The sequence below is a fragment of the Toxoplasma gondii genome, chromosome VIII (assembly GCF_000006565.2).
Source record: "Toxoplasma gondii ME49 chromosome VIII, whole genome shotgun sequence".
Taxonomy (NCBI): Eukaryota; Apicomplexa; class Conoidasida; order Eucoccidiorida; family Sarcocystidae; genus Toxoplasma; species Toxoplasma gondii.
The window spans coordinates 405,531-428,695 of NC_031476.1; the positions used below are offsets into that span (position 1 = coordinate 405,531).

Genomic DNA, 23,165 nt, shown 5'->3' on the forward strand with positions numbered 1-23,165 from the left:
TCGAAGAAAAGTGCGACACATGCATCAGAATACCTCTTAAACCGAACCCACGTACCCATGCAAGACACGGTCGGGTGTTTGATAAAGTGCCATACCAGGGCACGAGGCAACAGATAAGAGGTGACAACAGTGCATGCCTGGGGAGACAGGAGGGGAAGGACAGGAACTCACGCGAATGTTTCGTTTTCCAAAGCGCACGTTTGGAAAAGAGCACTGAGGGAACTCCCCCCGAGTTTGTCCTGCGTTCCTGGAACAACGAGTGAAACCGGAGACGGCGAGAGCTGTGCCACATAGGACCACGATGTTGTGACCCTGTACATTCGTTCCCACAAAATCTCGCCACCTTTAGGCTCTTTGAAGTTCCAGAGAAACGAGAGGAAACCACGAATTTCCCGTCCAGGTTCACGGTGACAAACTAGAGGACGACGCGTTTTGCAAGTTTGGCGGGCGCTTCTCGGCACTGAGATTTAATGACTAACGGTGTACATACACTCGGCGGCTGGTGTCTGGTCGAGCGAAGTTGGTCGGGTTTTCTGCATTGACCCGATGACTACCGACGGCGTTCCTACATGGCCGGTGTTTATCTCAGCCGCACAGACCACGGAGAGACTGCCATTGAGCCACTGAAAGCCATCTGATGACGCGAAGTTGGACGCGACGAAGGCTACTGAACCCAAGGCTTCCCCTCGCCTGGCAGGGGAGCACCCCGCACTCACAGACAACGCGACCAAACGTTGCCAAAGTTCTGTGGGCCGAAGTGACCCCTTCTCCCGAGGCGGGAAGTGGAGAAACCTGAGCAAAAACAAACAGTGGCGGGAACACGGCGATAAAAGGAAAATACGAGGAAAGGGCCGCGGCGTCGGAAAACCGGTTGGAGGGATCGTGCTCTAGCAGAATTTGACCACGACCTGGAGACGGCAAGTGGCACCGTCGCTCTGTCGTGCAGCGCCTGCGGCCTGGCCCCTCCCCCACGGTCGCCGAAGGTAGGAGCAACGCCTAATGAGGAGGTTTTCCTCCGCTGAAGGCTCGTTTTGCCGGTATTTTCCTTCCATTTTCCTCTGCCCTTTTGGCTGTGGTCCATGCCAGTCTCTCCACACACGGTCTTCCCGCCATATGTCGCTTTTCGTCGGCCAGTGTGACCAAACAATCCTCCAAAAACGGACGAGCTTGTGCGCATCTGGCGCGCCGGGCGCCGGAAGAGGGCACGGGGAAAAACCCGCCTCTGACGCGGGGGATGTCCCTCTGGGTCCCCGCCACATTTTTGTGGCTATGATGGCGGCATTGTTCACTCCGCGCCCGAACTTCTTCTCGCGTGTCTCCTCATAGTTTTTTCTTTAGAGAATTCACAGAGAAAACTCCAAAAAACTCACTTAGGGGGATGGGTGGCTAGCTCAGGTGTCCCCCGACAGACGTGTACCAAAGGCAGAGCGCCGGACACACTGTCAAGTGCCGGAACAGTGCCCGGCACTGGTCCCTGGCACTGACCCAGTGACACTTCAGGCATGATCTCCGTTATGTAGGGACGGACGCACAACCCCAGCGTTCGCTACTGAATTGCAAACACAGAGGAGCAGCCTCGCTCTCGGTCTGTCTGGCCACGAGTTTCAGCTCGAGAGAATCGTGAGATGTGTACGAGATAAGTTAGCCGAGTTCCGATTTTGTTTCACAGCTCGCGCAATCGTACTTAAGTGAGCAGGGCGTTAAGCAAACAACATCCCCTTTCTGCCGTCGTTATACACTGCCAGGCAGCTTGATACGAAGGAAACAAAGCGACGTATTCGCCACACCCACGAGTGGCTGCTCATCACTGGAATGCATCGAGAGCTAGTAGAACCCCCACACACCCGCACTGTCGACCGCCTTGAGAGTGCGGCAGAAGCTGTTCGTTCACTCGAAACAACGCTCAAATTCCACCGGCGGGTTCGTTGGTTTTCGATCAACCGAGTGAAAGACACGCGAGTTAGACACCGTATATAAATTTGGAGTCGTAGCGTAGGAGCGATCTGAGCGTTGTTTTTCGATTACGACGACACACGAACACCTGCGTGCACGTCATAAAGGTGCCGCGGGGATAAAAGAGAGAGAATTAAGGACAAACGAGAAGTGACTTGAAAAGAGCAATATCCAAGTTCTACTGTGTTGTTCATGACCACCATGGTAAGTGCGTGAAGTACAATGGCCTCCCGCGCTTATTTGAAAAACTAGCCGGCTTCTCTAATGGAATGCACGGCGGAAAACACGCGACACCTGATTTCGAACCTGTAAGCTGTAAATGTTCTTCTCGACAGGGGAGGCCAGTAAAGCTCGCCTGAGCAAACATCGCGTACATTTCCGTTACGCGACGACGAACGGTGGAACGCCCACTCACATGAAGAGCACGTCTGAACGGGTCAAGCTGCTCAGCGTAGCATAACTGGAAGTCCGTGCATCGTCCGTTTTACTGCAGAGGGAGGAGGCACTGGCCGTTGAGGAACGGCATCCAGCGGGAAAATTCCCAAATTTCGTAATCTCGCAGCTTTCATGCATTTGTTGACTGTCGGAACTGTCACTACTGACCACTCTCGTACTGGATGCGCATCTGCAAGTTCCCCGCAAAGAACGTAGGATTTTCCTGCCACATTCCGCGTTCGGTATTGAAGAGTCGTTGGACGGCAATCGTTGACCCGTACCACAGCGGGCACGTCCGAATTTCGAACGCTTACCGGCAATCCACAAATCGCAAAAGTACAGAACTTACAGTGATGCGTGCTGCGCCACTGGACCTGAGGTGTGCGTGCACCGCGGTGTGTTCCTGGAAGTCGCGGATGAATTCGCGGCAGTCCGTTTTCGCTCAGGCACAAGAGTGCCGCCAGCGCTCCACACAGAAAAAAGAAATTCAGACATGAGCTTCGTGACAGGTGATGAGGCCCTGGAATACCCTCAAAGAAAAACGGCTATTCAAAGAAGTGAACGGCGTCGTCTCCAGCTCCATCAAGATAGTACTTAATGGGGGGAGCATTGTCCAACCAAGACCACTACCGAATTCAGCCCCTTTGGTGCAGAACCTCTATACGCCAATTCGTATCGGCGTTACCGCTCAGCACAGACGTGAACAGATCTAGCTCGCCAGTCAGTCGGCTGCAGTTTGAGGGCCGGAGACTAGACGCAAAGTCGGGGCACCTTGCCTGCTTTTGCGGTAGCGGTAACTTCTTTGCGTCTGAGTTTTCCAGCAAGCAACCGTCTGCTTCACGGACGCGCCTTTAGAGCAAACGACATGCCTCTAAGCGTGTGTCACTGGGAGACCATCAGCAGGGAAATTTGCCATTTCCCCGGCTGTTGCCAAGGGATCGTCGGTACATTTGTATCACAAAGAGGCGCCGTTGAGTGCGCGAGTGCGTCTCGTTGCAAGACTCCGATATCGCAGACTAAAACGAAAAAGTCGAAGAGATGGAAGTATTGGTTTTTTGTGCTCCAGGTGGACACAGATTCGGAGACAGGAGGTGGTGACCGCTGCAGTACAGTGCCTCACTGGAGATTCCACGCCAGGGTCGCCGCAGGCGAATGCGTGCTGGAACGCGAAAATTCGCACTGGCGCAAACATTTAAGACGCTAACACTCGTTACCACAGGAGAAAGTCCCTATATTCAGGTTAAACGCATCGGCTCCAACGGACACAATTGGGGTACAGTAGACGGCCGTCGACGCGACAAAAGATACCTAGAAGACGTAACAAAGAGGCGAAAAAAAGTCTTGAGAAATAGGAGACAGTTTACATCAGGCGTCCATTACGAGACAAATAGGAGAGATACGGAGAGGAAGCCGAGAGACGAAGAAGCAGCAAGCGACGTGACGTCGTCCACATAAACGCGCGACTACAAAACAGCATATCACGCACCGCCGTACCCTCGCGACAGCGAAATGGAGACAAACAGAAACGCATGTAGACAAGTGGAAAGCTTTGCTATGAACACGCGTGGTGTCTCTCCAGAGAGCCCCTGAAAACCGTCGATTCGTAAAAGACGTGCACTGCATTTTTTGAAAAGCCGGAAGAGCGGAAGTCGGCGTGAAAGGAGAGAAGACGCATACAAGGAAGGGAAGCGCAGGGCGCGTGCAACACAGAGGCACTTCGAGAAAGGCAACTGGGGAAAAGCCATTGCTGACTTGATCCAATCACCGCGACACACATGAGCACTCCGATACTCCTGATTGCCTTGCAAAGGAGGAAATGCTGAAGCTGGAAACACCCTTTTCTTCACCCGTAGTTTCTTCTCGTGGATTCTAATAGTCAATGGGTTCATCCAAGTCCGAGTCCGCAGCCGAATCCTCGTCGGCGAACTTCACGTCGTCCTCAAATCGGAGATCAGCCTGATGAAAAAAGAGGAAAAAGAAAGAGATGTCTCATCAGCAGGGAACACCGACAGGAAGAAAGGCCGACCCGTTCAAGGAGACAGAAGGATGCAGGACTACGAGAGGGACACAAAACGATCTGAAACATCAATTCAAGCCTCTGTGTTTCCACTCCAGCTAAGGATTGCTTTTCCGTACTCTTTCGCGCGCCTTCTGCGGTTCTGTTTCATACAAATATATACATATATATATACATATATATATATACATATATATATATATACATATATATATATATACATATATATATATATATATACATATATATATACATATATATATATATACATATATATGTATATACATATATATATATATATATATACATATATATATATGTCTCTGCCCTACCATGCGGAGAAAACCGAAAAACGGCGTGTTGGCGCCAATCCGCCAGCGTCGCCTAAGAAGCTGCAGCCGACTCTGGAGAACCGCAGAAAAGAACAGCAAACAGACAGAACGATTGACAAGACCTTCAATTCGTCCCCATAACATCGTTGCGCCTTTTGCGTCTCGCCCTCGATTGTGCGCCCCGTCCTCGTTTTGCTTGGCTCAGATCTCTTCTCTTCTTTCGACATGCCTGTCTGTCTCCTCTGTTCTGCAGTTGCGACTGCTTCTGTTCGGTAGCGAGAGACAGCGACAACTTAGACAGCACTCACGCCCTAGGAAGAATACACTGTGAGAGGAAGCCCCAACTCACCACACATGCGAATCTGCGTGCGCATATACTATATATATACATGCACAAGTATATATATATATATATTTATAGACATATATATAGATTCGTATTCAACGACGATGCCGAAAGTTCAGAAACTCTCATCAGCCCTACCGTTCTGTCTGGTATACTCTCTGATGAGAGACGGCCTTTGACAAGCTGCGACCATTATCTAGGCGCTCGCCTCTTGGTTTGCGTTTTGTGGTTTTATATAGACTGCCGCTTCTCTGCTGTGTGCGGGCAGAGCGTACGCAAATGTTCGATGTTTATCGTAAACCAACATTGGCACGGGACAACTTCCACGCAAACGCAGATACCGGTAGGACATGGAGATTGAACACTTTGGTTGTCTTAAGCAGAGCAGTAGGCGACTTGTTTGGATAGCAGGAGCAAAGACAAAGAGGCTTTGCTTTCGAGACCTTTCAAGAGACAGACAGAACGCACCATGGTCAGCTTCGCATCGCGCATGCGATGAAATTCGAGGAAAAAGGAACTGACATCCTCGCCGCCAGGATGAGAGAACTTCCGGACTGCCTTGGGGAAGAGACGAAGTTGATACGCCAGATTTTTAAATTCTTCTTCGCTCACGTCGCCTTCCCAGCCCGTGGTAAAAACCTGGACAAGCCATGCGAAAGGCGATCCGAACGTCTTGGAAATAAAAAAGAATTTCGTCAAAAGCCACGCATTTCTTGCTTCTTAGCTATCGCAGACGAACGCGAAGGGACTCCCATGTGATCTCCATCAACATCCAATTTTCAGGGAATATCGTCGGTCATTTTCACTTTTTATAGCTGCCTGACAAAGGACTACGCATGCGAGGCGCTTCCACACTGGCGAGGCAGACCGGCAAAGCCCCAGAAAGCAGAGACACACACAGGAAGGCTCACAACGGCATGTAAAAGCAATCCCGCGAAGGATACGACGGAGCAACTAACAGAGCGACAAGGTTCTGAGACGTTGGCGGGACTGTGGAGATGAAGAACCTCCGAAAGCGAGAACAGAAAGTGAGATGGCGGACCGACGGCGCAGACAGATTGAGAAGGGGAGGAAACAGACGAACGCCTGCGACGAGGGCAAGAGAGGGAGAACAGGACGCAAGAGAGAGCGGAGACAAATAAAGAGAGAGAAGAGCGAGAAAGAGAGGACAAAACACAAAGAGAGAAGCTGAATCCCTCACGCACGCATGTCAACGACACCGACCTGGAAGGGACTGCGCGCTGGGAGGTAGTCAAGTTGAGAGTCGCAGAGAAAGAGAGCGGACCGGCCTGCAAAGTGACACCCAGAAAACGATCTCAAGGCACGACGCAAAAACTTGAGGGAACAGACGGAAGGAACAGGCCGCAACCTGTGAACGACGGACACAAAAACTGGCGTTCCCCTTCTCCGGAACCGCAATCACGTACACAGAAGTCACCGTAGACACACATACATTTACGTATAAGGAATACATAAAAATAAAACTCTGAATTGAGAGTGACTTCTTGAACAAGGCATGCTTTTTGCAAAGACACACGTGAAGACAGGTGAAAAGAGAGACGACGATCGGAACCGGAGAGGTCCTCCACACCCCGCCCGACACAGGACAAGAAGAACAGAGAACTGTGTCAAATTCCATTTTCGCAGACCTGAAGGCATGAATCGACTCATCGTTCCTTACTTGCCCAGAGAAACGAACATCCGAAAAGCTGGCCATAATGGACGCGATTGGGGACAGCTGTCTCCTGAATCCTGGCGAGAACGACACCAGCATCCCGTTCGCTGCGACAGAGGACGTAGCACGTATCGCCTTGGACTCCATCTTTCCGAAATCGAAAAACGATATCTCGAGGGTCCTGTATGAAAAACAGCAAACACTCCAACTGCATGCGGCTTTGTCTCTTCTTCGTTGACGTTCTCTTCACAGCCTCTTCCTCCTCTGTCTGAGTTTTCTATTTTTTCTCTTCTTTTGCCCTTTTGCTTTTCTCTCACGGCAGTTCTGTGCCTCTTCTTGGCTCCCGAACCCCCCGCATTTCTGTTGCCGCGAGTCGTTGCATGCGCGTCTTCGTTCAAACGCTCGCTGGCGCCTTCTCCCGATCTACAACGGGGCTGCGCTGTCCTCAAATACGTGCCTGTCTCCTCTCGGATGCGTCTCTCCCGTCTCTCTGCTTCTGGAGTCGGACAGACACCCCCCGGTGTCGCTTTAGAGGTGCAGATGGAGGAAGCCTGCGGGCCTCTCGGCAGGAAATCTGCGTTCGTTTCCTTTTCTCACACTCACCACATCCACGTTTGCATGCTCTCGCAGAAGATCTCGGACTTCTCTCCGCCCATACGTAGGGGGCACAGGCGAGAGAGTCACGACCTTCCGAAGGTTGCTCGGGACCCCCAGTCTCTGAAGATCTTCAGTCAGGAAGAAGTAGCGTTCAAACCTGAGAAACGGATGCGCGCATGCGCACAGACCGCGTCGACGTATCTGCTGCAAAACCAGCTTTCAAAAGATAACTGCCTGCTACTCCCTCCCCCCTTCTCGGCCTTCCGTCACTCAAAGTCAGAAACAGTTGTGCAGAGAACAGAGAATCCGACACGACGCCTCAGGACCCGATGTTCACAAAGACGCAAACCAGACAAATACGCGGGGACATGTAAACATATGCAGGCAAGCAAAGACACACGCATGTGTGCCTTAACATGTATGTGCAAATCGATGCATGCAGAGAAACATGTCTCATGGCTGTAAAATAAGAGGGTGAAAGGTATCAGACAGTGAGGAAGTCGGCGCCAAGAAGATGGAAAACCGCGAATCGAGCGACGGCAGCGCAGGGCTTTATCTTGCACCACTGCGGTTGAGCGACTCAGATCTCTGTGGAGACAAAACGCGACCTTCGAGTATGCAGGATGCAGATCTGCAGCACCAGGGGACAGTGCACCGGTAGAAGATCAGTTTCGAGTTTCTCCGCCACTCTTTCCCCGTCTTTGTCCTACTCTTCAATGCAGTTTTCGACATCGTTGCGGTCGCATGCAGTGACCGTCGACCCGGCAGGAAGGACTGCCGCGAGTCGCGTCTGCAGCGCCTTCCTGTCTTCTCCCGTCAAAAAGGCCGAACTCGGAAAAGGAAGGAGAACAAGACATCGGCCTGCAGTGCGCCCTAGACGAGATCGCTGAAGCAAAATGGAAGCCGAGTTCGAAGACGAAGAGGAAGAAGAAGTTGACGAAGAGGAAGGAGAAGAGGAAGAGGACGACGAAGCGTCTGTGAGTGGAGGAACGGGAAGACCCTGTTGAGAGGAAACGCAGAGAGAAGAAAGATGCCGCTTCAGAAGTCGTTCCGGAGCGCGGTGGAGAGGTTCGGAAGAAGACACAAAGACCTTCCCTTCTTCGAGCAAGTCACATCCGGACGAGGGCCTCACGATTTGTACACCAGTGTCCACATGCACAGAAAACACACAAATTATATATCTATCTATATCGATCTATATCTATTTATATCGATCTATATCGATCTATATCTATCTATGTCGATCCATATCTATGTATATCTATGTATATCGATCTATATCTATCTATATATTTATATAGCTTCGCATGGAGAGCAAGAGGGCAATCCCAGCAGAGAGAAATGTTGCGACACACGGGGCGTCGCAGTGCAGCAGACAAGAAGGAAGTTGCTACATGCAGAAATGGATGCGGCTCTGTTGAGGTTCCAAAACGCTGGAGGAAGGAGCCCGACTGTACCTCCGAGATACCTCATGAGGCCTCACCGAGCGTCCGAGGAGACTCGACAGCAGCTGCTGGTTGTTCGTCACTTCCGGTGGAAGATTGGAGAGAAGAAATCCCTCCAAACGATCAAAGGCCGGCCTGAAACATGATCCAGAGGTCATAATGCGTATACACTGTATACAAATATATATATATATACATATATATATATATATATATATGTGCATTTGAACACGCTGTATTTCAGTGAGTACATTTATGCATGCCTTCACCTGGTTTCGTTTCCTGTTTTTTGCATGTCTTGTTCTCCAGAATATCGACTTTTTCTTTTACTCTGAAGCCATGCATTCGGAGGCTCCTCGTGTCAGAGAACCTTGCCCCGACCCTAGGATGGCACTGCCCATCGGGGGCTCTGCGTAGCCTTTTTCCAGACACAAAGCCTACCTCGAGGTGAGACCTACAAGAAAACAACTGGTCGAGCAGCGACAGCGCTGTTCCTGAATCTGGAACTTCAGAGCGGCCTCTGCTGCACCGCCAGAAAGGCAAGTAGAGAGACACACACATATGCACTGGCCGCGATGCATGCATGTACACCTACTGAATTTCGACGGAATCTCTTGTCAACGCTGAGAAGGCACGCGCCTGCGACGCCAGCTGCTTCTTTGCTGCAAAGTCCTTCAGCATGCGCGAGGCGCGCGTTGTTATCGCGAGATCGAAACGAAGTGGAGGGCGAAAAGGGGAGAGACGCGGCGAAGAGAAACAGGCAGAGACGCAAGAGCAGGCAGAGCCGAGGAAGTCAGAAGAGGAACGAGGAGAGGAAGAGGAAGACGAAGAAGAGGAGGCTCCGGCCCTGCGAGTGATACGTGTAGTTTCACACGAAGTCCCCGGTGTTGAAGAAAGAAGAAGGCCAGAAAGTCCAGCTCTTCTCAGGTTGGGAGACAAAGCACAAGACGAGGACGGAGGGAAAGAAGCGGCGGGGGGCGAGGCGCCCACGGTGGATCGACAGCTGATCGGGGAAAGGCGAGGCGCCAGATTCTGTCTCTGACGAATCCCCAGTGGGGTGGTGAGGGCATGCAAAGACACAGGAGAAACTCTTCTGCCCATCACGGGCGACACCGGAAGAAGAGGAGACATGCTGAGGAGGCGAGAACGCGCAGAGTTGACCTTATTCACGGAAGAACGCGTCTGTGCAGGTGGGCGGGGGTCGAGAAAAAGAAGCTGACGAAAGAAAGGCCCCGGAAGACACCTCTCAGATGAGCTCCTTTTTCTTTGCGTCTTCTTGCCTCTGCCTGAGCAGCTTGCTTCTCTCGAGCTTCTCAGGATTCGCAGCGTCAAAGCGGCGACGCTGGTTCGTCGCTCGTTCCCGGGTCACGCTTCCGCGGTAACTCACAGTTCATGATGAAAGCACGATTTCTGCCTCGTCGACTTCCTCCCTGAGCCCTGAAACATCCAGCGTCAAGAAAAACAGTTCTTCCGTTCCAGGATTCCGTCTGAAAAAATCAAATTCCGAGGTCCACCTCTTCTCTCGACTCTGCCGTTCGGAAGCACACGCACACCAGCCCCGGAAACGCCAACTGCATGCGACATGGGGACCTGGCGAGGCCGGCGATAACAGCGTAATTCTGTTAATGGGTTTTCAAAGGGGATTCGACTTCTCCCTTTCGTTTCGACACTCGACAGAGAACGGAGGAGGCAGAAAAGCGGAAGTTCGAAGAAACAAGCGATGCTGGAGTGCCTCTGACGCTCGACTCTGCATGCAACCCGATATATATTCTGTTACGAGATACAGAGAAACGCTCTTGACGCGTGTCCTGACTGTCTACCACTGAAATCCTCTGCCGATGTGGTGCAAGCTTCACGTCGGCGGAAAGCTAACTCCAAAGCTGTCTGCTGTTTTAAGCGGCGATGGGGGTGGTGATAGACTGCAGACACGAACATCCTGAGTCGTTGCATCTCTCTAACTCAACATCAATTCAGTATCCTAGGATGTAAAGCGTCTCCAATCACCCAGAACCGGATTGTATCTCATGACTGAAAAAGTACTCGACATCCTAGGTGCTCCGTACAGAGAAACGCTGGGAGGACAACTCACGACACACCGAAGAGTGATTCCCCACATACATAACAACCGCCTTTCGCTCGTGCGTCTCGACGCTGACAAGGACTTCCGCAAGGTCCTGTGATGCAGTTTACATGCAGATCTCTGACAACTGTGCAGCAGCAATCAATGAATGACGTGAAAGAGCCGTGGTATGTATCGAATATCCGAGGACACACGGTCATGACGCACCCTCGCAGCACAAGTAGTGGGTGCTTGACTGTTCATTTCAAGCACAACATCTGTTTCTCGGGACTAACACCAGCAGAAGTCAGCGGATTTTCCACGTCCACTTCACCGTCTACCTTGTTTCCATCTGATCTGTCTTTCTTATCACATGTACGACTCCGATAGATAGCGCGTGACCTCTCTTTTCGCGACTTTCACAGCGAATGGCATCTCAGTTGGACTACTAGAGATATATTTCTTTTCACCCTTTATAAAGTGAAAAAGAAGCATTGCGAACCCAGGCAGCAGCGAACGCGTGAGGAAGCGCTTCTGAGCCATCTGGGGCGCACGCAGCACATCCGAGTGTATGTACACCCGGCGCAGACCGGCGTGTCTCGTGTGGTCAAGCGGGAAGACAGAAACGACCTTGAGCTCTGTCGCTTCGTCGGAATTTCGCTTGTGCTTCGATCAACCTCCGGCAAGTCTCAGCAAATGTATAACGCTCTTCTTATGGATCAGCGAAAACAGTTTTAGAGTAATCACTAGAACGTAGCTTCAGGGGCTTGGACGCAATGCGCGCAGCAATGCCCGCAGAGTGTTCGACGCCGCGGACGCATGTCCTGTCTCTGGTCTGCACGACCTAGCGAAAACAGATTTCTTCTCATTCGCACACCGCACTCCCTCTTTTGGTTGAACAGACTCTGCGTCACAAATCTCTCCGGCTTTCCTTGGAAGCGTTCCTCAACGGTATTCCGTTCTCTGGGCTCCCTACATCGGAAAGGAACTTATTTCTATCTGTGCGTCTGACTTCGTACACCGGCAGAGTTGTTGAACGCTAGCTTCCCAGCTAAACACACTGCCTCCGTTCACCCAGCACCGTTAAGCTCAGCACATTCGTCTTAGGTTTGAAACTATGCGGAAGGCCACAGGCCTCGCGGTGTCTATACACCCGAGCCGACCGCTGGTCTCTCGCACAGCACCCACTGTCTCCAGCCAAAATACGAACCCGCGTCCTCCTGTCTCGCGCTTCACAGCACTGCGTCGAAACTCTTTCTTCTGCGACATTCCTAATGCCTCAGGTTTTGCAGATGCATTCGAACACAAGCTGACAAGCTGTCCAAACGTAAAATTTGCTTTCGTTATCTCCCTCCCGATGCGACACTACAAAGACTCCCCAGATCGCCTTCTCGTTCGCCTGCAACCTATCTAGGACCAGGAGCGAGGCTTTTTCGCGTGGTGAAACAGTACTCGAGTCTCTTCTAGCTTCAATACCAGCATTGTAGACCTGCTGTAGAGACATCATGAAGATCGCTCCATCCCCACCTTATTGGGAACAGGCGTCTCCGAGGTAGAGAATTTGCCAACTTTTTCTCGGATGCACTCTCTATTCATGGACTGAGTCGTCCTCGGCTGCGGCAGACAGGCCTTCTTCCTCTCCGTTCTCGACGCCCAACCGCTTCTCCGCGAGCAACGCCGTTTTTTTCACTTTCTCTGAAGGACGTTCCATCTCGCTTCTCTCCAAGGCCTCGCCCCCCGCGTAGCGGTCGACGCCGCACTGCAGAAAACGCAAAGAAGAACAAACGCGGTGGAGACAGGACGGAAAACGCAAAACACGGAAGAAACATGAGAAGGACGGGACAACGCAAGGAAAAAAGAGTTCATGGGGGAAGAACAAAATGGAGACCCTCTCGCGAAGTTCCTCAGCTGCCTGTACTCGACAGTGCATCTGTCGTGGTTCCCTTTAAACGCTTCGTAAGTGAATACAACTATTCGGCTAGACGGAGATCTACACAGGCACCTACATGTACATATATATATATATATATATTTGTCAATACTTCGTTGAAGAGACAGCTCTTTTCCTTGTGCAGAGAGCAACGGCACAGAGAGGCTTCTCACGTTGCCACCGTGCCAAGACACTGGCAAGTCCGGCAGCGAAACTCAACGACCACCGCTGGCCGTCAGCAGATACCTCGTGCTGCACTTTGTTCGTTTTCTGGAGTCTGAGGAGAGGCAACGCCAAAGAGCAGCGCGAGGAGTCTTGAAGAGGTGAGAACCGGTCGTCTCTCTTCGGAAACACCTACTTTGAGATGTTCGATTTGGGCTGCGAGAAGACCGAGAGCAAGCTTTGCAGGATACGCAGAGAATCGGTCTACAACTGTAACGTTGACCATCTCCTCAAGTGCCTGAAGATGCACGGAGAAAAATGGTTCTGAATGCAAAGACGGTGGCTCCACTCGAAACTATTTGCTCACCTAAACGTGTACGTCTGCATTTACACACATATATATCTATCTATATATATATATATGTTCCCGTAGATATGTGGGAACCTATTTGTATGTGCAAGTGCATGCACACAAGCTGTCACACAAAGGGCCTTCTAACAGGCAGTCCAGAAACGCGTTCTGGGGCGTCACACCGTCACAGTCGCTACGCATGCAGAATACCCCAAATGTCATTGAAAAAAGGTGCATCTGGAAGGACCGCAGTGTCCGAGCACTCCTTCTTAAAAGTTCTTTAGTCGGGAGACAAATGCCTCATTGAGGTCATTCTGGGAGAAATCCTCTCTGAGGCAGGAGTCGCGTCAAGAAACTGTATGCTTTCAAGTGCACCGAGAGGCGCATTATCTGATACGATACAAACATGTCAGCAACAGATCCTGCATAGATGCAAATCCATACACACATATATATATATATATATACATGTATATATATATATATATAACCATGCGTATTATCATGAATGTGCGAATGTGGTTGTGGGGCGTGGATGCGGATACAACATATTTATAAATGGTTCTTCCTACTTGTCTAGGTTTCGCAACACGGCTCCATACAATCCACACCATATCTATCCATCTGTATGTATATCTGTATATATATATATATATATGTGTGTATATATATATATACACATATACCTATGCATATACGTATATTTATGTATATACATGTATATATGTATATTCACAAACATCCTGATGAGTGTCTCTACATCTTGAAGTGTGTGTTGAAGGGGAGATGGAACAATGAAAATAATGGTAGACGGGGGAGAAGGGTGAGAGAGTGGAGAAGAGAGTCTTTCGACTGCTTTGTTGCGAACCTCGAGAGAGAGACGTGAGGGGCCTTCGTCGACCTCCGCACTCCGCTCTTCCTTGGGGGTCTCCTCTTCCAAGTCCTCTTTCGCGTTTTGCCCTTCGTCTCCTTCTCTCGCGTCGGGAGGCGAGGTAGGCGCTGGCGCTACGTTCTCGAAGAGGCGGAAGTTCGCCGGTCTTGAGATCCGAGGCAAAACGACACACAACAAGGCGGGGAAATCGGAAACGAAGATCGGCGACCTCTCTCCGAGCACAGGGCGGGAAACGACACAAAGGCCGGACAGTTGCAGCCTCTGGGGAAACATGAAACATGGGCGTCGAGAGAACAACGGAACAGAGACGAAGAAGAGGTGCAAGGAGAACCGGATCTCAGAAACAGAAAGCGGTGTGAAAGAGTGAGGAAAAGGGAGACGAAGAAAAAAAAGAGGCAGAGAGAAAGAAAGGGAGATGAACAAACAAAGGGAGAGAGGACGGAAAGGAGACACGCGAAAAGGCTGAATCAGACAGACAGAGAAGAAAGAAGAGAGAGACGAAAAAACAGAAATGGGAGACAGATAGGTGGCGTAACCTTTGATTGCATTGTTCGCTCCTTACCTGTCATTGAGGAAGACCTTGATGAGGGCGTAGACGCGCCGACCGTGTGCCTCGAAGATCGCCTTAAACGCGAGCGCGTCTTCGTCCTCGAGAAACGCCTCTCGCATGCGTTTCCAAATGTCTTTCTCCACGTCGTCTTCTCCCTTCTTCCTCCCTGCCGCCGGCGCCTCGGAGTTCGACGCAGGGCCGCAGAAGAGGCGGGGCGAAGCGCTGTCTCTGTCGCCTTTGTCTTCATCTCCGAAGAGGGAAGCGACCTCGGCCGGACCGGCAGAAAAAGCAGGAACTTCGAGAGCAGAGACAGGTGTGAACAGAACGCAGCTTCCGAGAGCCGCCCCCGGCGAAGGGAGAAGAAGCAGCAGCGAGTGCAGCGCCTGCAGAGGAGGCGGCCGTTCAGGATGCCGGCTGAAAACCACAGTGAAGGAGCAGAAAGGAGAGAAACGTGGAGAGGATAGAAGACCGGAAAGGTAGAAATCGGAGGGCATCGAGACGTGAGGGAGAAGAAGAAAAAGTGACGGAAGATAGCAGAAATGGGTCTGAAGGAAACGAAGGAGACGAACATGCCCAGAGAGAGAGAGACAGAGACCAGACCTTCACGCCAAGCATGCAACAGCAAGAAGAAAACGAACATCAAAGTCGCAGAACAAGCAGAGCCGAAGGTGCAGATATGCATACGGAGATAACCACATACGCCTACACACCTATGTACACGTATCAATATACATATGTACCAGTGTACACGTATATATATATATATATATATATATATATATATATGTGTATAAATCTACATATGAATATGCATGTTACTCGCTTTATAGGGAGCGTCACGTAGAGAGATCAGTGTGGATACTCGTGTGTAACTACAAAAATCAATATATATATATATATGTAGATATATGCAGAATTATATATTTCTGGATGGATAAATGGCGCCCGTATGCAGACGTTACGTATCATCCTTCGGACCAGACCATATGTGCATGTGAGGCGCTTTCCATTGACTGGATACGCGTCTGCGAAGAACTGACTGCGAGCTCCATCTCCCAGAGCTCCCAAGGGGAGCGATGAAGACCCCCAGTCCACCCCCAACGGCGCCAAACACCCGTTTGTCTCCAAGGCATGCACGCGAGGGACGCAGCGACTGGACTAAGGGAGATAAATGCAAAGCAGAAAACGCATCCAGACAGCCAAGCCGTTCCGCCTACCAGTAGTGGTGGAGCAGCTGCAGTGCCCAGGCACGAGCGTAGACTGCAGAGGACAGAGAGAGAAAAATCAAGAGACGCAAACTGTGCGTTGACTTGCGAGAAAGGGAAGCACCCTTCAAGCATGGAGGCCTCTGTGTCAGAGCAGAGGCGCCGCGGTCCAGTTGTCTCCAACGAAACCGGCAGGAGAAACCGCCTCTTCTTTGTCTCGGCAAGTAGGTTGCGCAGAGTCGAGGCATTCTCTCTAAGAAACGACGCACCCGATTTCGCGAGATCGACACGAACCAGAGAAGCCTCGATTGTCTCCCACCGAGGGGCGGAGAGGAAGTGAGAGAAGCAGAATGGACGAGAGCGGAGAGGTGCAGAACGGTTGACCGGAAATGGTGCCGAGAAGGAATCGAAGGCGAAAGGAGAGAGAAGGAGAAAAAGGACAGAAGGGAGAGAAAGAGCAGAGAGGAGACGAACGCAAAAGACGAATGGGGGACTGTGACTGGAAAGAGAGATGGCGACGGAACAAAAAAGGCGACATTGGCGAGAAGAGCGAAAAGGGGGAACGAACCTCTTCGGCGAATCGCAGAAACGAACTCCTTGATGTTCACTTGCGCAGACGCACAACAACTCGGAGGAGGCGGCAAACACGCCATAGACGCAACCCAGTTGAACAGCCACCCTTGCCTGGCCAACAAAAAACAAAGAGACTCTGAACTTCTCCCCGATGAACACCGCTTGCTCCATTCGTCCACGTGCAAGCATGCATGCACCTTTCTATCTACCTGTCTCCTTACACACACCTCTCTTCATTTACGCAAGCGCCAGCTCTCCTCGCTAAAGGTCCATCTGTCACTCCATACTTGGACGTCTGAATCTCTGCGGCCGTGTCGACGTTTCTTCCTCATTCGTAAACGACGCTCCGACTCCCGAAACCAGAAAACACCATCAACTTGCATATATATATATATATAGAGAGAGAGAGATACAGATATATATATATATATATATATAGGTATATAGATATATAGATATATATATGCATACAGATAGAGGTGTAGAGACAGATGTATAGATAGAGGTAGAGTTATGTGTGCGCATGTCTGTGATTCGATCCATCTGTAGCCGTTATTGGTGAATCCATCTGTATCGGCGTCTACACCGATACGCATATATATATATATATATATATATATATATATATATATATATATTTAGTGACGTCGCTTCGACTGCATGCACGAGGCTACGGGCTCGCGCATTTTAAGATGAAGTCGACTCCGGACTCTGAAGTCGCCAGGCAGTGTTGGCAAGGCGCCAAAGGGTCACCTGAAACTGCCACAGTGGACCATGTATCTCTTTCGCAGAACGCTTCTGCTTCGGAGCGTTCTTGTGTCTCTCACGTCGGATCAAGGTCGCCGGGCATCTCGCCGAGGTCTGCAAAGTTCCCTGACAAGAACAGGACAACGAAGGAAACGAAGACGTCAGCAGCGCCAGACAAAACCGATTCGAAGAGGAGCACGAACGAGACAAGCCTGCCTTCTCCGGATTTTTGAGACCCTCTCTTCTCACTACTCCGCTCCTTCTTTCTGCCGTCTCCTCCGACCGTCCCCTCCCAACTCCTGTACCATGTGCTCGAGTCGCCTTCCTAAACCAAGTCTCCGTTTCGCATGCGCTGCGCCTTTGTGTTTACCAGGAAAGAGATGTTGGAGATAGGGGACTGTGGGGTGGGGCAAGGCCTTGGGCGGGAGGGGGGCATGCAGCAGAGTGACCTCGAGGTTCGCGTTGTAGCGGAATACGAGTAGGAGAGGAAACAGCGAGGCCGGCGAGAAGTCCGCGACGCCTCTCTCCGAGCTCTGTGAAGGGACCGCAGCCTCCTCGCGAGCAGAGTCCGACGCCGACGCCCCAGCCACTGCACTCGAGAGAAAGAGAGACTACCAAGAGAGGAAGCAGCAGGGAGACAGAAAAGAGAAGAAGCAGAGAAAGTCAGTTCGCGCGACTGCAGAACAAACGGTCTCCACACGTGAGAGACATGACAAAGCAAAAAGGAAGAAGTGCATTGCCTGTGGCCGCCCGGAGAGCAACACAAGACGAATCTCAGACATCGAAAAAAATCCTCGTCGAAAACAAGGAAGCGAAACTTGAACGCAGACACATGGACACAAACGACGTCCAGCAACTCCACGTCTTCACGCGCATACCTTACGTAGATCTTCCCTCACACTTTTCCACATGCGCATATACAAACACATACATATACATATATATATATATATATGTATATATATATATATATATATATATGTATGTAGGTATTTATACACACATACATACATCTTTATATATATATGTATATATGTATATATTTATATATATGTATATATTTATATATATTTATATATATATGGGCGCAGAGACTTGGGTGTGGAGATGTGTTTATGAAGATTCAGGTGGAGCATTGGAAGTTGTTTCCAGTCGTCGATGTGTGTTTTGACTTTTTCTTTTGAGATCGCTATTTTCTCTGGACGCCCATGTCGCGTTGTTTCCTTCTTACCGGTAGAGGGAGGTGGGGGTCTGCTGCGATTTCGACGTGCACTTCTTTGTCGTGTAACATCTCCAGCTGGCGTTTGCCTTCTTCGCGTCCGCTCTCTCTGTCTGTCTCTTGCTCCCCGTTTCTCTCCTCCGCGGCGTCTTCCTTCTCCACCTCGGCCGACTCTCCCAGGCGCTGTCTCTTCGGTTCACACCCCCCAGGAGTCTCTTGTGCATCTCGCTCACGCTTCTTCAGTCTGCGGAACGAGGACGCCTCCACACTCAGGCTGGCGATGGCGGCGTCGCCCGAGAGTCGCGCGTGGAAGAAAAAGGAGGAAAAGATAGAGAGAAGAGGAGCAGGCAGGCGCTTGGCTTCGGCAGGAAACTCGACCGTTTCTGAGGCGCAGCTGGATAGAATGGTATTGCACATTTCATCCATCTCGCGCAGCACTTGCTGAAGCTGTCGGAGCTTCTTCGGGAACTGCGCAGCCTTCGCCGCAAGACTCTCTTCCTGTTGTTCCGCCTGGATAGAAAGAAACAGAACGACGAAAAAAACTCCTCAAAGCAGCCTCTCGAGGCACGCAGAAAGAATCTCGGAAACCAGCCAGCGGACGCGCTCGGGTCGCAAGAAAACATCCAAGTCCGAGACAGCGCTCGAAAGCTCGGAGAGCCAAGAGTCGGACGCGAAGCGACCGTGGAAGGTCGAACTCTCTACCGCCGTCAGTGACACTCGCTCGTATGCTCCAGAGCAGAGACGCCTCTGCGTGCGAAGGAACTCTGGTGCTCTCGAACCGAGCTCCTCCAAACAGAAATCCTCCAGCGACAAGGTGAGTTCATCGTCGACGTTCGCAGTCTTCCCTGCACGAACCTTTGCACTGCTCTCTGGGACCCCACTTGACAGTTCGTAGGGTGGCAGTGAGTCACCACACACAAGCACAGATCCATCTTGCACGCCGAGCCGGAGCGCAAACGTCGAGAAGGAACTCAAAAAAAAGGACTTGCCTGGAGCCTGGCAAACAAGGAACAACATGAACGAGGTGCTGGAGCTGCTTTCACATGGAAGTCGACTCAGAGACAGACGAGCTCTCCAAACCGATCCTGGCGAGACCGCGCCTGACCTGTTCTCTCTGCCGCTTAATTTCCTCGAGCTTCTCCTTCTCTTTGACTCTCCCTTGGAGCTCCGAGTTCAGCAGGAGAAGCAGCGTCTCGTGAGCGCGCTCGCACCCTTCTTCTCCAGCTTGAGAGGCGGCCACAGCGGCGACTGCTGCGGAGTACAGAGAGCTGTGTTGCGCGGCTTGTTCTCGTTCTTCTTCTCTCTGTCTCTCGTCAGGATCGCCTCGTCTGGTTAACGCTTCGCCGCTCGGGACTCGCGAGCCCGCTCGCGTCCCTCCAGCGTCTCTGCCGCGAGTGTTCGGCGCCTCTCGCCGCAAGTCCTCTCTCGCCCTCTCCTTCGTTCCGTCTCCGTTGCTTCGCGGATCTTCTTCTTCTTTCCGGGTCTTCAGGTGGCGGAGAAAGGCGTCGAAAGCCGGTGTGTCGAACGCGTTCTCTTCGCTCGTCTTGCGGTGTATGAACAGCTGCCGGTACGTCCGTCGCCCCTTCTCTGTCGCCGCGCAGCTGCGCCCCAGAGACACCGCATGCAGCAAATCCTCCGTCTCCTGCTGAAGGGAGCAAAGCGCGCGGCTCTGGGAACGAAGAGTCAACACACCCCCCGGAATCTCCCTCCACTGCAGGGAAATCAACCGCCGGCGCAACTCCGGCAAGCCAGCACACGACGAGAGAGAAGAAGACAGAGAAACAGAAGGAGAAGAAGGAGACGGAGAAGAAGACGAAGAAGAAGAGCGGGCAGTCGTGGGGTCGTTGGGAGTGTCGGCAGACGACGTCGACAAGCAGTCGTGAACTTGAGAGTACCTGCGGGAGAGGGAGAGGAGACAAAACGGGACCGAGACTCAGGAGGGAACTGAAGGAAACGTCGCGCTTCAGAAGAAATGGGGAGGGCATGAAAACGATGGAGAGACAGACAAGAGTACAGACACACCAGCAGTCCACGAGGTCTCTCAGACAGAAGAGAAAACTCGGAACTCACCGGGAGAAAAAGACCATGCAGCGATGGAGACAACGAAGGAGAACGAGAGAAACACAGAGAGAATGGAAGAGAGAGCAAGAGAACGCCCGAGAGAGAAGCGAGTGAGGAGAAGGAGAAGGACGAAACAAGAGCGAGCAAAAGCCGACGAGAAAGAGACAAGAGCGAAGGAGAGAAAGCGTTCGGTGAAAGTGTGTGGGGACTCGCCAGGCATCCAGCGCAGCCGCAAGACGCGTCTCGCGATGTGTGCTGATGAAAGTCACCGGCTGGACATCTCTTTCTCTTTCACTGCAACCGCCCCCGAACGCAAAGCTCGAACTGCCTCCAAGAGTCCGGTGTGTCTCCCTGAAAACTCACCAGTCTCCGAGCTTCCTCATTCTCGCCTCAATCGCCACCGGCGCCTTGACGCGCGCGACCGCCAACTGGGAGGCGTCTCCACCCTTCGAGCCTGTCTCCTCGGCGGGAGGCGGCTGTGTTGGGACGCCAGCTGCACAAGACAGAAAGGGAGAGAACTCGAGAGAGAGGTCGGACGGCAAGTGAAACGGCCGACTGCGTCGACGGTGCCGGCGGCTACAGCGAGCAGAGGACGACAGCGAGCAGAGGACGGCAGCAAGAGAGTGAGAGAGAGAGTGAGAGAGAGAGTGAGAGAGAGAGTGAGAGAGAGAGAGGGGCGAGAAGAAAACGAGCAGGGTGAGCCAGAAAGAAACAGACGACTGACACGGGTGGGAGCAGGGAAACGGAGAGCCAAGAGAGAGGACATGTACTTCACAGAAAGAATACCAGCGGGAAGAAACACAGCTGCGTTTCTCCAGAGAGCGTCGGCAGGCACCCTGGTGCACAGGAGAAAGGAGAAGAGACTGGGAGACAGAAAGCGTCGCTACCTCGAAACGCCGTTTTTCCACAGTGCTCGTCGCCTCGATGTCTTTTTCGCAACTCCCGTCTCTGCGTTCCTTCTTCTCGGCGCGCTCAACTCACCGCTGGAGGGCGAGGCCTGCTTCCCGCACACCGCGTCGCTGGTGTCCTCCGTCGCTTCGTTCTCCTTCGCCCGCTCCTCCTCTTGCGCCAGACGCAGAAGTTCCGCCTTCTCCAGCAAGCGCAGTCGAGTTCGCGTGTACATACACTCGGTCACCTTGTCCCACACCTCGTTCAGCGCGTCGTCGAGGCTGCGCACCGCCGCGAGGCCGAGAAAGGCGCGCTGAAGCATGGCGCGGCCACAGACTTGCTGCAGGAGCTCGGAGGGGCTGAGTGCCTTCTTCTCCTTCTCTGCAGCTTCCCCAGGATCCGAGCCGGCATCCAGAAGCGTCTTCACCCTCTTCTCCGACAGAGGCGAGGCCGCGACAAAGGTCTCTGCCGCGGTGCCCTCCTGCGTCTCTCCTGACAGAAGTGAAGGGAAGAAGGACGCAGAGCGTGTGAAGGGCGGCTCGATCAAGTCGCGAAGCAGCGCCAGCTCGGTCGCTGTCTGTGCACCACAGACGGAGGTCAAGAGGGCCTGGCTCGCCTCGACGGACGTCTCGGTCTCTGTCTCCCCGAGTCGCAACGAGGCATCCACCGCGTCCCGTCTCTTCTTCGCTCTTTCATCGTATCCTTTCTCCCCACCCCACACCCGCCCTTTCGTCTCTTCACTGCTGCCCGGTGCTTTCGTCGCCGGAGAGACATCGGCGGACCTTCGAGGACTGGTCGTCGAGGAGTCTTTCTCCAGGCTGTCTCCGAGAGCCTGGAGCGCATGCAGAAAGGCGAGAGGCGCCGAGACAGGCGCGCGGTCTCCTCCAGGAGCCGCAGGGGCCTTCGCGTCCCCGGAAGGCGTTTCTTTCCTGTCTCCTTCCTCTCCCTTCACCTCAACGCGCGTCCGCTGGGCGTCGCGCCCTCTCGCGTCTTCTGTCGCCGCATCAACGTTCCGAGAAAACAGACACAAAGGAGACAGAGGAGGCGGAGAGATAGACGCCACAGACAAGCGTGGGGAGATAGGTAGAACCTCGGCCGCAATTTCCTTCGAGTCTCTCTGAGGGATGGGCGCCCGCGAACGCGCAGGCGAAGCGGCCGAGGCGGCGCCAGAGGGTCCAGAAGCCTTTTGAGATGACTTTTTTGACGAAGGAGAGAGGGAGGAACCTGTCGGCGCAGCCGGGGAAGAAGAGCATCCCGAAGAAGAGGAAGCATTCCGAGAAGAAGCGGGCGAAGAGGAGGAAGAGGAAGAGGAAGAAGACGAAGAAGAAGAAGAGGAAGAAGAAGAGGAAGAGGAAGAAGACGAAGAAGAAGAAGAGGAAGAAGAAGAGGAAGAAGAAGAAGAGGAAGAAGAAGAGGAGGGGGGGGACTGACGGTTGCCGCTGGTGGGTGCGGCCGAGGGGGCGGCCCGCGGAGGCGACATGTTGGAGATCAGAGAGAAGAGAAGAGGAAATGGCGTGACTGAGGTGAATGTCTCCTCAGCCTTTAGCTCCCATGCGAGGACAGTCGCCGTGCTTCCCTCGCCACTACTAAAAGAAGAGGAGACAGAAACGAAGTCGAACTCGAGAGAGAAAAAGTCACGGAGGGGCGACAGTGCGAGAAAACACGGAGAGGGCCGGCAACGAAAAGCGTCGCCGCCGGAGAGAAAGTCGAGGGGAGAAAGTCGAGGG

General features: G+C 52.3%; 3 protein-coding genes across 3 annotated transcripts; all 3 read right to left on the minus strand.

The window, feature by feature from the left end:
- Positions 1-772: 772 nt before the first annotated feature.
- TGME49_229730 (hypothetical protein) lies at positions 773-1,354 on the minus strand. The gene has a single exon (XM_002367866.1). The coding sequence runs from the start codon at positions 1,257-1,259 to the stop codon at positions 888-890; it is 372 nt and encodes a 123-aa protein (XP_002367907.1). The 5' UTR covers positions 1,260-1,354; the 3' UTR covers positions 773-887.
- Positions 1,355-4,257: 2,903 nt separating this feature from the next.
- Positions 4,258-9,931, minus strand: TGME49_229740 (hypothetical protein; the record flags this gene model as incomplete). The annotated part of the gene is made up of 9 exons (XM_018780236.1): positions 4,258-4,344; positions 4,738-4,809; positions 5,552-5,722; positions 6,308-6,372; positions 6,765-6,939; positions 7,362-7,512; positions 8,066-8,355; positions 8,839-8,935; positions 9,396-9,931. 9 exons carry the CDS (start codon positions 9,929-9,931, stop codon positions 4,258-4,260), a joined length of 1,644 nt encoding a protein of 547 aa, XP_018636906.1.
- A 2,516-nt stretch (positions 9,932-12,447) lies between these two features.
- Positions 12,448-22,918, minus strand: TGME49_229750 (hypothetical protein; the record flags this gene model as incomplete). The annotated part of the gene is made up of 12 exons (XM_002367868.1): positions 12,448-12,618; positions 13,148-13,249; positions 14,172-14,340; positions 14,758-15,159; positions 15,963-16,005; positions 16,519-16,634; positions 17,351-17,396; positions 17,641-17,881; positions 18,502-18,999; positions 19,595-20,384; positions 20,914-21,043; positions 21,532-22,918. 12 exons carry the CDS (start codon positions 22,916-22,918, stop codon positions 12,448-12,450), a joined length of 4,095 nt encoding a protein of 1,364 aa, XP_002367909.1.
- Between the last annotated feature and the right edge of the window lie 247 nt (positions 22,919-23,165).